Source organism: Apostichopus japonicus, chromosome 8 (assembly GCF_037975245.1).
Source record: "Apostichopus japonicus isolate 1M-3 chromosome 8, ASM3797524v1, whole genome shotgun sequence".
NCBI lineage: Eukaryota > Metazoa > Echinodermata > Holothuroidea > Aspidochirotida > Stichopodidae > Apostichopus > Apostichopus japonicus.
This window is the reverse complement of record NC_092568.1, coordinates 9,102,116-9,120,254: the sequence shown is the minus strand read 5'-3', so window position 1 is coordinate 9,120,254 and position 18,139 is coordinate 9,102,116. Positions and strand designations below refer to the sequence as shown.

The following is an 18,139-nucleotide window of genomic DNA, read 5'->3' as shown; positions in this document are numbered from 1 at the left end:
GTTATACGCCTTGACATCGTTATCAGTGGATATGTCTGCGCTTTATAAATCCTCAATATTTTTTATTAATATTATTATAAAACAGATGGCGTTCCGTAGTTATAGTACCAACGATAGAATATCTCTTTCATTTAATTTTGGATGAAAAATACGTTCTTACAACGAATTTTTATTTAGATATGTAACAGAACGAAAAGGAGAGATAAGCAGTCAAATCTAGTTTCGAAAAAAATGTACAGATAGGAAAATAAGATCTTTCAACTCGTAATAATAGGTATAAAGTAAACCACATTTAATTTCTCGTAATCTATGTCAAAAGAGTAGAGAAAAAAATGTTTTAACATACGTTTGTAACCGTATTTTGCTTTTATAAAACGAATAGCAAGTTTAAAGTTTTACCACCCCCCCCCCAAAAAAAAACCCCACAATAACCGAGGTAAGTGCAATTTATATATATATAGCGGGAGGCCCGGGTTCGAATCCCGGTGGAGGCTGGAAGTTTTTTCACTGTTCTTGATTTTCCAACTCATTACGATTTTCATTTATATATATATACAACAAGAAAGAACGTCTGATGTTATTTGGAAGGGGAGAGGGAGGGGTGGAAGGGAGAGGGGGTGGAAGGGGCGAGGCACGTGCCTGTCACTTTATTACAGTGTTGTTGTTGTTGTATATTTCTTCAGTTCACCATTGCAGATTGATTAGGTCTCAAAACGAGGCATTTCTTTCTTTTCACACTTTATAATGTTGCAGAAACGACGTCGATAATGATTCATTTGTAAGATTTTTGTTATAGGTCGTTGCATTTACTGGTTTCACCTTAACCCTAATTTTGACTCAGAGAAACAACAACAAGAAACCCTTAATTGACAGTCATCGCGTTATATAATTAGAATATATATATATATATATGTATTTCTGCTCATTGTTATAGAAGATTTCACCTTACATGTTTGCTATTGGTGACCTTGAACTCATTAACACTATCGATCAATGATTTGTATTCACTTATTTTACGTTAAGCGAACCATATTGACACCGTACTGCGTTAGAACGTTGTGACATTGTTACGATAGAAATAGCGCCCTCATTAATTCTCCAAACAATTTGTGTTTATTATGCGTGTATTTTTTCCGTGTACGCTTTATCTAGATACATAATTATAGTATGAAACCAGACATAAATCAATGAAAGCGGAAATGTAAACTCTTTTCATCTCTACTTAAGGTCGACACGATTAAATTTCGCGTCCAAAGAAATTTATGAATAATACTGCTTAAAAACACGGAAAAGGGACTTAACTCAACTGTCACAGAATGTAAGAGGAATATGCACAATAATGACAGTATCAAACAGGGGTGTATTTGTGTATTCTAATTACAGGAATTTAGTCAAATACCTGAAACAATTTGTGAGAATTTTTTTTTTTTTTTCAATCTTGGCAATGCAGTGTAATATAATGTGTAAATAATGCTTACCGGAAACTTAAGATGAGGTTTAATTTGATGAGTTAAGTTTCTGACAAAACCCTGTACTTAAAATTAAAGACTCCAATTGTTGTTGGGATGTTTTATTTTTTGGCAAAATGTGGTACGAATTAGTGAGATAAAGTATCATGTCGTTACAACCGGAGATTCTAGCTTACCGACACTAGTTTACCATAAAGATGTGTCATGAATGCATTAACCGATATATTGGAGGAAAGGAGATCATGTTTAATCATTAGAGAAATTTTAGAAGGAATTAAGTAATCAAAGTCGATCTTTTTTTTTGCCCTATTTTTTCCCCTTTTTACTTTTACTTCTTCCTCTGAAATCGTTTGCAGAGGATAAACTGTTTTGACCTTATTTATACTGCTAACGTCCTGTATTAAGTATACCTGGGTGCAAGTAAACTCCTACAATAAACTTCGATAGGTGAAACAGCTTTCGTGTTTTCTTCTTCTTTTTTTTTCGCTCTCCTTCTCCCCCCCCCCCTCTAAATTACTTTTCTATCATGACGTAATCTATACCATTTCATTTAGTTTTGTATAAGACAACTGTCTCGTCCTCCAGGATTCGTCTTTCTCGATCGGTTTCAAAAGTTAGGAAAACCGATCCTATATATCCAATGATCGACGATTTATACTTGCCTATCACTTGATTATCTCAAGGAGTAGGGATTTCACAAGATAGCATGGGGAGGAGGGGGGGGGGATTGGTGCTTGCGGTTCTATACAAATTATTCGGAGAAATAAGTGTTTGAAGCCATCATGATGAGTAGCAATGCCTACCTTTTGTATCAAAATCTAATTATTTGTATCAATACCTACATCTATGTATATCATATATATAGATGTATATATATAGCAGTATTTATATGGTGTGGTGCGAAGATGTGGACCCGTTTTATTGAACATAGCCATGGGGAGAGAGGAAGGCTCTATTTAGTATAATCAAGGCCTAGCGTAGATGAAATACGATGTACGCTATAAGTTTGGTTTGTGAAATTTGAGGTAGTGAGTGTTAACGTCCACCACAGCATAAAAGGCCATTTCCCACACAGACAAAATGTGGACCTTTGAAGATTGGGTTGGGTAAGAGGTAGTGGGGGGGGGGGGAGGGGGTAGTAGGTGCGTATGCACCCGTCACACCCACACACCTGGTATATGTAGTAAATAGTATAGGCCTACATGTATCTATACATATATATATATGTGCGTGTAAATATCTTGTAAAATGTAATATTGAATATATAATATGCCTCTCAAGTATACTCACCGATCCAATGAGATAGCCACCAGCGTCCAGACACTGGTGAATACAAAGAAAGGCATAACGAACTCGGCGATGCTGCAGAGTATGTTATTGAGGGCTACTTTGTCTGAATCCGCCATCAGGGATATGATTTTGAAGGGCATTGCAACGGCTGTGATGAAGAGGTCACTAGTAGCCAGACTAAAAATGTAGTAGTTGGTCGTGGTCCTCATCGAACGGTGTTTCAAGATGACCGTGATGACCATCAGGTTACCGGTTAGACCCACCACGATCACCACTATCGATATCACTAGGAATGTGTAATAGACGGCGTTGATCTGAGTCAGGTCGTTAAAAGGACCTTCATAATTCCATTTACGAGGAGGTGTTTCTTGTGCGGTTTCATTGTCTGTTATTGCGAGGTAACCTACACTGGTATTAACTAAATATGGATTATCGGTTGTCATTTTGACGGATTAGTATCGTCGAGTGAGAAAATTTCTTTCCATATACTTTTTTTTTTGGTTGAAACAGAAACAATTTAAACCATCTTTTGTTTTGATTTTTCACTTCAAATAGAACAGAGCTTATTAAAACTGGTTAATCAATCGCGTCAGCTTCCTATCGTCTGCTGATGATTAATTATCAAAGTTCTTTTTCTTTATTTTGGACTAGGGCAAAAAATCTGAATGACCCGATAAAACAAACCAAAATGGCAAATATTATAGATATAAAATCTATCGAAATCAAATTCCTGCCGTTCACCAAATTTGCTCTTCCACAAAGACATATAGAAAATATTGCGAATGAACTTGTTAAAAAGAAACATTCGACGATCCAGTCAAATCTATGCAATCTTCATCTGAAAGAGAAGGCCCAAAAACCATCCTGTTTTATCAAAGACCATCTATAGTCCAGTCATAACTTTGTCCAATCGGATTAAACAGAAAGTGTAAAAGCTGCACTAAACTTGTGCATATCAATTCATCCACACTAAAAATATTGTCTCGGCTTGCCGTTGCGGACTGGCTCTATCGATGCACGTCATAGCTGATTTGAAATTTTCCCACGACAGACAGCCAGTATTTAAAGGACTGCTTAGATAGTTAGTCTCGCCTCCAGCCGTTATTATCAATGATGACGTATTGTAAATGGTAATAGCAAACCATCGGTGTCACTTATATCGGTCTCTGGGCTATATGTTTGTCTCAGAGGGAAAGGAAATGAATAAATTATTTGAGAGATTACTTTATAAAAAAATATATATATACAATAAAACTGTAAGATATCGAAAAGTTGCTAAGGGCTACCAATAGTAGTTGATAGGGTAAAGTAGAAGAAAAAACAATATAAAGGTTACCATGACATTGTAAACATGGTAAACCATCTTATCAAATTAGTATTAATCGTGCATAGCATATTTTAGGAGATAATATGCAGACAATGTTATCATTTGTCGAAACAATGTAATGTCTGACAAATTGAAAACAAAATCATTATACATTTCATCTTAAAAATAAGTGGTGCTTTATTTTAAACTTTTCAGTAAATTAAATTTATCAGATTATATCCTAATTTGAGACCTAAATTATTAACAAGTATAAATTTGACATTTTGTAATTTTTGTGTGACCTTTCCCTTGAAATGCATTTCTTATTTTTCCTTGCTATTGTTTTATTTTCTCTTGATTTACGTTCAGTGTTCTTGTGTTATAACCTGATAAAAAAGTATAACTGCTTTTATATGTTTTATTGTTTTACTTTCTATTTTGTTATAACCTGATTACAGAATAATTACTGGTAGATTTGTTTCTTTCTTTCATTTTTCTCTTCGTTTTCTTTTCTTTCAGTTGCGTCATAAAGTTATAACCAGATAACAATTGAATTGCTGTGTTAAATTCTCTTTTGTTTGTTTCTACTATCTATTCTAAGAAATCAAACTATATTTTCACTATGTTGACGTACTTTTTCATATACAATATGAAATCATTGAAAACGACTTGAAAATTCCACGAATTGATTATTTTTCAACAGCTGATAAAAATAAGTCTCCGTAAATTGAAAGCTATTTGGTACAGTTCATTATTGTTCACTTGAACTTAATGGTAGAAGCTGTCAAATTTTTGTTATTAGATAACCCTATTGGATTATTATATTAATATATAACTTAGGCGCCATGGATTTTTTTCCTTTCCCCATGTAAAAAAAAATCCCCAGGGTCTTGGATCGATACTGTCGATAGTTTTTTTCCCATCATTCACTGAATGGAATTACTATTGATCAATACGCGTTAACAAAATCTCGTGTGAAAATGGGGGATAATTGAAATCACGTGCACAAAGGGTGGCAAGAATAGATGTAATTAACTTGAATATAAGTTTAATCATTCCAAGACTGCAATAAAACGATCTTTTACTTTTTGAAATTAATTTCCTCATAAATAATTTTTAAAATTAATTTACCAATCTCATGATTTTTATTATGTTATAATATATTAGTAACATTATTATATACAGCTCCAACTGCATTTCATGACAGTACGTAGTTTGTTTCTTCATTCACGGATTTCGTAGGAAAGTATCGATACATTACAGTTGGAAGGAGGGGTTAGGGTAGGGTGGGAAAAGGGGTGTGGAAGGTTTAGTCTTTTGAAGTAAACTTTCAATATATATATATATATATAATCGTCATTTTTCATCCAATGAGGCTGACTTTTCGTCAGTAGTTTTTATGTGAGGTAAGTTTACATAAATGGGACCATAGCCATGATATAGGTGATTTTCTGGAAACGTAGAAAATGCTACTCTTCTTAGAGTGTTTGTAAAAATCTGCTGAAATGTTGCGGATATATACGTTTGAATGGTGGTGAGCCAAAGTTGTTCAGGAAAAAATATTTTGTCGTAATGTGAGGGTCCAAAACAGGGCCTTCTATAGAGCTTTCAGTTATGATGAAATGTAGGTCACAGATCATAATGCAATGATCCTGATATATGTTTTTTCAACTTTGTAGTATCATAACTGCAGAATGCGTTTTGATGTGAGTATCAAAATGTCTTCCATCTTAATATTCCAGTCATTTTGTTGCTGTTGTTATGTTGTTGCTGGTCGTTTGGTTTACTTTATGTGTGGAATTTTCGTGAGCAATTTTCGGTCAGCACAATTCAAACGTGATATCCACAACAGTTTAGCAGATAGCAGAGGAATACTTTTCTTACGTTTTCGTTGAAAACTACAAACTGCATATATACTGTTGGTTCTTTGTTTTTGCAATGGGGCATAGCTTATCCCTAGTAATATACGAGATCTTTGAGATTTTTATATTATCCAAATAATCCAAAGCATGATTTGCGGGACCCAGTTTTATGAAGAGCCTCAACGTATATCACATAAACTGTAAGTGCTCTTTTTGGAAACAAAGAAACAAAAGAGAAGTTGAGTATGCTGGATTGGCTAAGAGCTTATTATCGCTTAATACATATTTGACGAAGCTTTGTGCAGATACTATATTTTTTTCGAACCTTCGTCTGACACACCTTGCCTCATTCTATATATATATAGTCAAGTTTCATTAATATAACTAAAAAAGAGTCCTTTTCTAGATAATGATGCCAGTATAATTCCTGCACTTTTGGGTAGGATTACATTAGTCAAGAACAAGTGACAGTGATCACACGCAGGTATACCAGATTAACACACAATGATTGTTCCTGTTTGCTGGTTATATTATCTAATTATAGAGTACTGTCTACAATACAGAGCCCGGGGAAGCGTTTTTTTTTTCCCAGTACGAACGTGGGTTTCAGGTTTTTCAGGAATTTACAAATTCCTTTGAAATCAGAGTTAGGGTTTAGAAAATGGGTTAAGGATACAGTTTCTAGGAAATTGCAGGATTGTCGTTCATAATCTGGGGTCAAAACTAGGAAAAAAGATTCAGAACATGTTTTTTGAAAAAGCGTCACATGTTTGGAATCCAGGGATTTGATTGGCCGATGCCCACGTTCGTCCTGGGAAAAAAAAAATACGCGCCCGGGAAGTGACAAGCAAGACATTTTTGTCGAGATCATTTTCGTGCATATACGCACGTACGTACTATGTAACGTTATGTTTAACGTTAGGTTTCGGTTAGGTGATATATTGTAACAAATCGCGTATAGACTATATCATGTTAACCATTAAAGTGTTAGTAAATCCCCATTGTACAAATTGGCTGATCCTCATTGTGACAATATATAATCAAACTTTACTTTGATTATGGGCATGATTTTCAAGGATGTCCTGTTTATGCTCGCCCAGCGTTATAATATTGTGATAAGTGAAAGACAAATGAAGAGGAATTATAATAATTACAATTATAATGGATTTCGTGTAAGATCAGAAGATGTTCGTAGTTTTTTTTTTCATTCACGGGTTTCGTAGGAAAGTATCGATACATTACAGTTGGAAGGAGGGGTTAAGGTAGGGTGGGAAAAGGGGTGTGGAAGGTTTAGTCTTTTACTGTCAATATATATATATATATATATATACACGTATATATATATATATACGTATATATATATATATATATATATATATAATATATATAATATATATAACAAGCTGAGGCTAGTGGAACACTGGTAGTTGAAGCTCAGAGTTTCATATATACATTGACCTGTTGCTAGTTTTGAAAGGTGTACTTGAACTCCACCATAGACTTTTAAACTGCTACCAGGTTATTAAACTCGAAAGAAAAAACTTATTGAGAATTCCTGCATGAAGGATTCATTTTGATTTAAATAGACAAGAATGCAACAACAACATCGACAAAGAAATCTTATATATTATTTGTATTATTATAACAGAAACTATGCTCATTTATTAACAATAAACCTGTTCAGTGCGTGACCAATTTTACGACGAAAATAATTGCTAAGTTATGACCAATCAGTCTTCATGAAAACAGGCTATAAACAGAACGAGTTTTCATTAGACCTAATTATGACTGTCGCCAAAATAACAAAGCTAGCTTCAAAAATAAGAAAGGTGATATCTGTTTGGTTGTTTAGTTTGACATTAATTAACAAGTTTACACAAACGGCGCAGCTGATTTGATAATAATGGATAGTAGCAAGATATTTTTACAACAGATACCTTCTTGACATTAACGATATGATGATGGAAAATAATTGATTAGTACAGGAGGTTAATAACATAGAGCCATGTCTAATTAGTTCACAGGAGAAGAAAAGAAGGATAATGAAATCAGTTCATTGAACATGGAAAATCAAAACACACACAAAGGATTAAATATCTCCCGTTTTATTGATTTTTGTTCTTACTCGTTTCACTAAGAAATTTACAAATCAAAATGAAGTATCAGTAAGGGCGTTATAAAAATATTAAATTATTATTAACGTCATCGTTATAGACGTCATCCTTATTGTCCCAAAATATGCTAGAAAGTCCAAAAATGGTCACTAAACACTCCATCCCACCCGGAGCGGGTCTGGCGGTATAAATTGTGACCGACGTAATTATTTACCTAGCGGCTCCGGGTCCTAGAAGAAAGGCACGGCGGACGCTACCGTGCTATGGCAGCATTCTTGACCAAGGTGAAATCCGTGTCATCTGCTCCTAACCGTGGATGCTCACCGGTTTCGAGCCGGTAATCCGAAAAACCGGTTGGCCAATGGGCCACTGATCCCATCCCATCCCACCTGTAGAAATGACCGCATTACCTCGCTGAGAAATCCTGTTCTCCGACTCCACACTCTGACATGCTAAAAGATTTCTGTAGATGGCCGGTACTCTCTGGGAAATGCCTTTGAATACTTCTAGCAATGTTAGCATGCCGAATTTTTTGGGACTAACATTGATGACTTTTCGACCCCATTTTGTGGATTATATACCTCTATAAAGAGGAATGAGGGCGATATATATCTATACCGATACATATATCAAGGGCAATATACTATAGCTCTTTAATCTATAACGATATTGTCAGCAGTCCTACAATGTAAACATTTGAAAAGCTGTAGTTAGTGAGAGATAAGAAGGAATAACAATTAAAGACTGAACTAAAAACAAGATCAAATTCGAAACAAACGGAACGGAAGGACATGAAAGCAAGCAAAAAGCATGCACAGCAAGGCAGAAAGGTAATGTCTGTTTATAGCATAAATAAACCAAGAAATTCTTACAACTTCAAAGGGGAAAAAACACTTTTTTTTTGCTGTAGAAATCACATGTCCATGATCTATCGCCAAGGTAACAACACGTTTAAAGATCTGCATTATGGGCTCCAATTATAGCACGCTATTAGCTAGGAAAGTTTTGTGATTGCGTAATCGGCCTGCCACGGTCGTAAATGGACCTTCAGGCTCTACAATTAGCCTGCATAGCTTCTTAACACTATTAGGCTCTTTGTGTAAACACTGTGTGGAAATATGTGTATAGTGTATAGTTAATCATACAGCGTTCACACAAAGACCCTCATGCAAGAACAAATATGTGGCAGGCGTTGCAGACTAATTGGTAAAAAGAGGTCATTTTACGACCAAGGCAAGTCGATTACGTTATCTCAAGATACTTTTTCTATGATAGCGTGCTATAGTTGGGGTCTATACAGTAGACCTTTAATGTAAACATAGGTATACTTGTACGGTATAGGGTTACATTCCAATCAAGAATGAGGCTGATTTTTTGTTATTATTTATTATCTGCTCAGACTAAATATTGGCATGGTAATGTCATCATTTTAGTGCAACGTACGATACAAGTTAGCCTGCCTTTACTTGAAAGTATCATAAAGGATTTACATTTTATTATTGGGTAATGATTTGTTTGTTTAGTTTAAAGACTTTTTTTTTTGCAACGTTTAAAACCGTATACCATTTTGCACGAATGCATGAGACCTATTTTGTTTTGGAAGTGCATTTTTATGACGTCACGACACTACGTTACATGGCATACACTTTCGAATATTTTAATAAAATATTGGACTCGTTATTCTTGTTGTTGGAGCTGTTAAGCGTATAGGCTTATACGATTACACGAACAAGTATAGGATAGTAAATGAGTATTAAACGTGAGAATAAAAGAAGACGAAGAATAAAAATCCATTAACTAATGAAAGAAATTTCTTGTAATCTATAGTACAAAAACAACAACGTTGGGCTGTCTATTCGTCTATAACGGAATGAAATGTAATTAAATTAATTCAATATATTAGAGTATAAGTATCTTTTTGTTATAAATTATTACCATCGTTTTAGCTCGTAATACGATAAAGGTTTGGATAAAAGGACTCAAAAGGAAGCAATCTACTGAAAAGATATAAAATGATCATACGATACGAGAAGACAGAAACAAGGAATACAACTCTAAACCAACACGCAATGCTCACGGGCATACTTGAGACGGTCAGAGATTAATTTTGCCAATCATTTAACGAATTATCCAGGGAGCTTAAGAACCATCTCATCCTCTCTATCGTCAGAAAAACATATATCATCGCCACTTTTGATTCGTTGACGCATGTAGAAGACTCGGCCCGTATGTGGTATAGCCAAATATATCTATGACTTGGAGATGAACTTTGAAGCGGTTATAAGTTTTGTGTGGTGAACTTTACTTACTTTGCTATCCCTTCATTTGAGTATTCAAATGCAGAAAAGTTTAAGCAGCCAGTTGGGACCAATTATTTTCCGATGCTATACTCCCACTCTATACTTCCCTCTCATATCATGATTTAAAGTGCTCGTACTGACAGTATAAACAGTTCCTAGCTTTTATCTGCGGTTTCTCACAATTCAAAGCTCGATATTTAAATGACAGTTGCAGTATATACTTAGTCGCATGTGTGCTCTGCCCGATTATCTAATAGGATGATGAAGCAAGTGTCTAGAGTCCCCCCCCCCCTACCTGGTTCTAGGGGCATCTGTGAACCCTTTCCCGGTAAGACATATAAACCTTCAGGCTATTTTAGAAAAAAAGCTAATAAGGAGGAGAGGATGAACAGGGGCGTAGCGAGCGGGGGGGGGGGGTGTGGGGGGGTGTCACACCCCCCAATAATTTGGTCGCTGTCGGCAAATTTTGGGTCTGTCGGCAAAAGGAGAAAAGGTGAAGAGAGCGGAAGGGGAAGAAAGAAGGAAAGCTGAATAGAAAAAGGAGAACGGGAGCTTCTTCCGTGCCAAATTTGACTTAAAATATGCACCAGATTGCATCTAAGGACGTTCAAACTAATTTTTCCAAAGGGAAGGGGTAGACCCCTTACCCTTAGACCCCTCCCCCATTTCAGTCACCACTTCCACATCCGTCGGCAAATCAAATTTGACTTAAAATATGCACCAGATTGCATCTAAGGACGTTTCAAAACTAAAAATTTTCCAAAGGGGAGGGGGACACCACCTCCCCTTAGACTCCTCCCCCATTTCAGTCACCACTTCCAGATCCGTCGGCAAATCAAATTCTCCACCCCCCCCCAACAAAAACCCCTTCGCTACGCCCCTGAGGATGAAGTGTATACAATGACCTAGGTCTCCAGATGGTTTTTCATCAGGCACACTTTATGTGTGTGTGTGTGTACATAGAAAACACTGTCGATTTGAAAATGGTTTAATTGCTTGCGTATGAGTCGTCTGTTTATATCAGCATACATCCTACATCTCCAACGATTTTCATAAACTTAGTTCTATAGTATCGAACTGTTTATTAAAGATCTTCAGTATAGCAGCTCACATTAAACATTCTGAAGACGGTTACACGTTTTCTAAGGTACATTCCTGCCGGTATGCATGGCCCTTCAAATCAGACGTTGAAGATTAATTAGCTGTTATCTCAAACAGAGGCGGGATCCATGAGTTTAATATAGGAGCGGGTGTGCCCCTGCGTTGCGTTGAAGTTCACTCCAAATGTATAAATAGTTGCGGTAGTCTTCCACTATATGATAAACTAAATTGTTTCACGTGACTTGTACATTCTGCGGCATATGTAGGTGATAAATTACTGGAATCTAATTATAGGTCTACACGTAAGGTTGTACTCATCAGTATACTGTGGGGTTCAAAAAGGGGGAAGGGGTGAATACACCCGCCCACCTCTGGACCCGCGCATGCTCAGTGAGAGAGAAAAGGTTTTGAGGATGCCAGTACGATGCTTACTGAAGTACATAATATGACTTTCTATCGTATAGTTTGGGACAATACTCATGACCTTTAACCGCGTCTGTCTATCGATACATTTTCTGAATCAGCTGGGCAATAATGGCGCTGAATGAATATTATAATGCTTCTATAGATGTTAAATCTAATAGCCTAACATTACAAACCGTATAGCCTATACACCGTATTTCTAAACAATAATTAACTTACACTAATGCTAAATGATAGCTGTCATATTCTGAAAATAATACACAATAAAACAAACGCAGGGCCTATACCTTTACGATATATGTATCCTAACATGAACAATAACATCGCGCAGTGAAGGTACTTTCACCACCTCTTAAAGATTCTACAACAATTACATTGCACGGTCACGTTCAAAACTAACTGATATCATTCAAATAGAATTTAAATGTCTGCTAGGCGACGGTGGATGACCCTTGACCGTAACGAATACTTTGCGCTTCATTCAATTTGTGTCTCATAATTGAATTTAACAAAAATGGTTATAATGGTTTTTCTTACGGTAAGTCAAGTTTAGTGTCCTTGTTCGTTAACCTCCCTGAGAGCAAACCTTTCAAAAGGTGACAAAATGTGCGAAGGCAATAAAAGTATTCCTGGAATAAAGTGAGAGAAAAAAAAACAAGCAGTTGTGGTGAAAAGACAACTCATGGTTAAATCCAATTACGTAAAAGCAGAGGTAAACAAACTCTTATTTTAGGCTTTGTTACAGACGATTGGGGTCAAATGGGTGTGTGATCAACGAAAAGCTTGACCAGATATTGTCTAATGGCTTTAGTGTATACGATACGGTACAGTAACACTGTCTTATGAAGATGAATGAACTCACTATTTGCTTAAGTATAGGATCATTCATTTGATAGTTTCACAGTGAGGTTAATTAATTTGCGTGAGAATATTTTATTATATTTTTTTGGTGATATCAGTGGTGATGTGTTTCCGTAAACCAAAATGTGTGTGTGTGTGTGTGTTTGTGGTTAAACTGGGATTGTAATAGAAAATGACTATTAAAATGTTTCAATCACCTCACGTGCACAATCATAACAGTATATTAGACAATGAAACGCCTCGTATTGAACTGGCCGATCTGGTACTGAAGAAGCCGATTCTTCTTCAAATTGTTTATAGGGTCTAAATAATCAACGCTAGTATACATGCATGGTATCAAATACAAGGATGTAAAAGGCACGTTACAACCGTATACTGCAGTTTAGAAATTGACTTCAACTATTGGCGTACTAACCACAAGAATTGCAACTTTGCCAATGTTTATTTATACTATACTCAGGCCAAGCAAGAGTGTATTTTTCTTCTTTTTTTGGAGGGGGGTAGGGGGTGGGGTTCACGGGCCCAAAAAGTATCATTTGATATATTTCTTGACTTCCGTTAACAGTCTATATCGTCTGACATGAGCTTTTTTTTAAACTTTGTGAATTTAATGGAGAATCCGACCATAAAAGTTGTGAATATGACATAAGAGAACGTAAAATGTCATTATACGGGAATAAAGGGAGATTGGGTGAAAAAGTAAAGTCCGACATATACTAGTATAAGAAAAGGCATTTAATGGCTTTATTGAGCTCGTTTATTAAATTTGATTTTCTTTGAAATTTGCTCGATAATTAAGAGTGTTTGCATATTTATTGTACTAACCGGATCTAACATGAAATTTAAACTATCGAGCACAGAAACAGAAAATAACGACCAATAGGTATTTTAATTTTTTGGGGGGGATAATTGTTTAATTGTTCTTCTGAAAGTGACTGAAGTGTTTGTTACACACTGATATAGCCCGACGGTCAGCAACCAGTGGGTCGCAGCCTATCTTAATTCACGATAGTGCCGTTATGAGTTGGACACGGTGGCCCTGTGTGTCAATCTCAGGATTGCGTTGTCGGTTCTCTATATACTAAGCCAAGATCGACGTACTTGTGGCAAGAAAACAGAACCAACCATCGCACTAGTGAGCACTATATTCAAAGTGGTATTGTAATGATAAATTGACCGAGGGTAGTGGGGGTGGGGTGGCGCGGGGGGGGGTCAGGTTGACGACCGATCGGTCGCTGACGAAACCCCAACATTTTGTCTGGGGCGCGGCCTAAAAAGGTTATTAAAGGAAGAAAAGTACAAAAGAAGAAAAGAAAAAGAATGAGAAATGAAATATGAAATACGAAATTCTTCGTTAACGCTCACTGCCCACCGCCACCGCTCACTGCGCAAAACCAACATCCCTCTCAAAGAAAACAATTATTAGGCCTAACCACTGTGAGAATTTTATATTAACTAATATCCGATTCATCGAAATCATGCATAACTGATCAAATATAGTGGGTTATGCAACACAAGGTATTGCCAGTAGGGGTGTGAACTCTTACAACCCCCCCCCCCCCCCCACACACACACACCCCACCTCTCATACCTCGTGCCAGCCTTTAACCATTCTTTGCCTCTTCTAGAATGTTTGAGGCCAACGAGCTTATAAGAGAATTATGTTGTCAATTTAACAAGAAATAACCCTTGAAAATGTTGAACATTAAATTAAATATATTATTCGAAAGTGTACATACGTAGGATGAAAAATATTCAATCTTCGCCATAATGTTATCCAGTCATTTCTTGATGAACTTTAAAAGAATAGTTTACATATATATATATACATTCCAATCATTAAACTGATAACAAGTGTGAATTACTCATAGTTCAAACAAACAAGAGGAATTGAATAGAAAAAGGGGAAAACAATATTTGATGCTATACATCCAATGGCGCTCCCGGCATGCATCTTTGCGTAAAGGACAAATATTTTTCACAATGTGTTGACGCAAATAACCACCACTATATAATCAATCTGCTTATATTAATATTCAAACCTAATTGAAACATGTTGCATATTTCCGTAGAACCCCATGGAGCTTAAACTTTTAGCCTTTTGTGTACGTTAGACCTATTACCTTACTTCCAATTATTTTCAATCAGTGCCATACTCCCTCAAACATTCCATTCCACTGGTTTATATGGAAGCAACCAAATCAACTAAATCCTATTCTGCTTGACTGGCAGACAGGGTCTAACTCAATCCCCTCGCGATATTAGTAACGGTTTAATGATATCGATGATGAAGTAGATACCAGCACTTGCACACTTTATAAATGATAGAGCTGATATGGAAAGGTCTTCTCTTACAGCCGTTCTTAGAAACCGGTGTTTATCAGACCGTGAAGATGCTTATCTAGAGGAAGGCCTATAGCAGGTATAGGTGATCAGACCACGGAGTTGCCATTCTTAGAGTATAGCAAGTATAAGTTAACAGAGCCAGGAGTTGCTGTTATAAAGTAGCTATATAGCATAGAGTGTACAGTACATAGATACATAACATGTATGTGTGGTGCAACCTAAACAGTCGCATCTAAGCTTGCTTCAGTTTATCAACATTTTCTCAACTTTAACGGGGAGGGGCCAGCCCTCCTCTTACACCCGTCATCTCGAAGTCTCCCTACCAGTAAAATAGTAATTGCGCCCCTGTCGACCATGTAGAGCTCTTTGAATCGACGTGCCAAATTAAACAGAATATGATAACAAGTCTTGAAAGAAATACAATCATGGCTTCTCTTCAATTTTCTCGTCACAAGTACTGAACGTGACAATTGCCGTGCTAGCCTAACCTTGTTCTGGGTTTAAGGAACCAGAAAATGAATGTCTCTATAGTAGACAACGTTGAGTGTCATGGGAACAGGGACGTTCTTCTTCTGTCGATGACTCGACAGTCAAACAACTAACACACCTTTTGGGCATTATTAGTTTGAAAAGAAATTTTCTGGCTGATCCTGTTCTCTTCGTGTCGATGACTTTGTTTTCACAAGAGTTAGACAAACGTTCGCTTGCATTCCGGACGTTACTATTAAATTATCCTCAACTTCACAAGCAAAGGTATCCAGCAGTGAAAATATGAAATGCTTCCAGGTCTACCCGAAACATTGTCATAGCAAACAAAGTTTATTTACCTTACCAAAAGGGAGTGATAAGTCTCGCGAAACTAATCACATACTATTCTGGTAGTATACTACAAAGTGATAATAAATACGGCTCCTCTTTACTATCTGTCGTACCAAAGTGTTTAAGGTTGTTAACTATACAGGCAACTTCAAAGTCGACTTGATTCATGAATTTCGTGGAGTTCCATCTGTTTAATTACGTATTTCTTTCTGTTTGTTGGTTTATATGTGACTGAGATTACATATTTCAAATTAGTGAATTTAGGGTTTACCATTTTTGTGGAGAGAACGGTGGAGAATATAATTTAAAATTGAAAGAATATTCCAAATGTTCGACCGGTATACGATACGTAAACTATGGAGAATTTATGTCTGTCCAATGGGATCACAGTGATAACCTAACAGTAGCCTATACTAATGGCATATAAACAAACAACAAATAAAGAGAAAGAACGAACGAGATTCACGAATCAGTTACAAAATCAATTATGCTAACCAAAGATGGAGATTATATTTAAATTTCCCAAGCCATGCATGTTTGATATATCAAAGTAACATCATGATAATATAACCACAGAACCTTGTCAACAAAAACAAAAGCACAACAAAGACATAACAAACAACGGAATAGTTAGTTCGTTTTAACAAAGCAACCTTGAGAATTAAAAAATAATAGCTTTTGACTGACGTTAACCAACCATCCTTGATACATACAATGATTTACCTCATTTCTGCAGCTTGAATCGAATTGAAGACATCTGTGTGTGTGTGTTTGTCTGTCTGCTCATAAGTCTGTAAACGGTCTGTCTGGGGACACATTGTTGTTGTATATGATTTATTAAAAATAATTTACACGAGCATTTGTTATATTCGAAGATAATAAGCAGGAGGGCATCCAGGAGTTATAAAAAGGAGGGGATTTGAAGCGGAGGTCGTTGCCGCTGACTGACATGTTAGGTTTATGTTAGGAGTATGTGAATACGTCGGTACAGACAAAAAAAATGTTGTCGTTCTGTTACAAAAAAAAAAGTTTTGTATTGAGAATTTTTGAGTTGATAAAAGAGTCGCACCCTCGTCGGTTTATTTAAGAGACTTGAGATCTTGCCTTAAAAAAATCAGGGAATGCTGACAGCCTCTTATTCGAGACATGAATCAACATATGCTTCCAGGCCGTCTCGTTTCTTCCACTTTCCACTTATATCAAGAACTCTACTCTTAACCTGTCACTGAACGGCGAATACACACACACAAATGTCAATTAAACAGACAAAGTGTTAAACCAAGTTCAAAGGATCTGAGTTTTCAGAAGCCAAGAGGGAAATTGATGTATACTTATTGATAGAAATTTGTTATTTTGTACTTAAACAAGTTCCGAAAATGTCAACTAAATCCTTCATCAACCTTCTTTAGCGACTTTTATGCATGTATGTATGTAGGTATTTGTATATATATATATATATACATTTATATATATATATATATATATATATATATATATATATATATATATTTATATCAAGTGTGTGTGTATGTATTTATGTATATTCGAGATAACTTCCCCTTAATAATCAGCGAAATTCTTAAATATTTACCTACTAATACTAGTTAAAATGAGAAGATATATGATATATAGGCCTCCAAATACACCGTAGGAAGAAAAAATAAGACGCCTCGAAAGAGGGGTTCCGCTTCGCAATGATAATTCTTTATTTTCAAAGAAATGTTTCAAATTACATGGATTGCAATAAATGAGAATAATTTTGTCCCCAATAACACTCCTACAAAATGTTATCGTCTGGTTCGAGTGTTGTTTGGTCAAGGCAAGTGTGTATGCGCGAAGTGTAATTCAAGTTGCTTGTGGCTGCGGTACTTCAGAGAAAATAGAGGGGAAAAACATGGTTTGTTACATCCTGTTACCTGCTATTGTAACTCTAGACCTTAAAATGTGTTTGCGATTGTAATAATCTCGGGCAAATAAGGTATTAACGTTACTATATACACTCATTCGGGCCCATTCCCTTGTTGAGTGAAAAAGTCTTTAACGGGAGGAACTCAGACAAGACAATTTACATAAAATAAGATGAGTAGAAAAATGAGTAGAATGCTGAAATAAAGGAAATGTATACTTAGTGAGTGAAACCGTGGATGTTGAAAAGAACACCGAGACAAGAGAGTGACAGAAAATACATATGTGGGTATGTGTCTGGGTGTATGTCTGGGTGTGTGTCTGGGTGTGTGTCATTGTGAGA

General features: G+C 36.1%; 1 protein-coding gene across 1 annotated transcript in view; it reads right to left on the bottom strand.

Moving 5' to 3' along the window:
• The window catches only part of LOC139970911 (galanin receptor 2a-like), a 40,267-nt gene extending 36,459 nt beyond the window's left edge, over window positions 1–3,808 (bottom strand). The window contains exon 1 of the mRNA XM_071976978.1: window positions 2,760–3,808. Coding sequence (XP_071833079.1) covers window positions 2,760–3,202 — 443 coding nt within the window. The 5' untranslated portion in view covers window positions 3,203–3,808. The remainder of the gene's footprint in view (window positions 1–2,759) is intronic.
• Window positions 3,809–18,139: the final 14,331 nt, after the last annotated feature.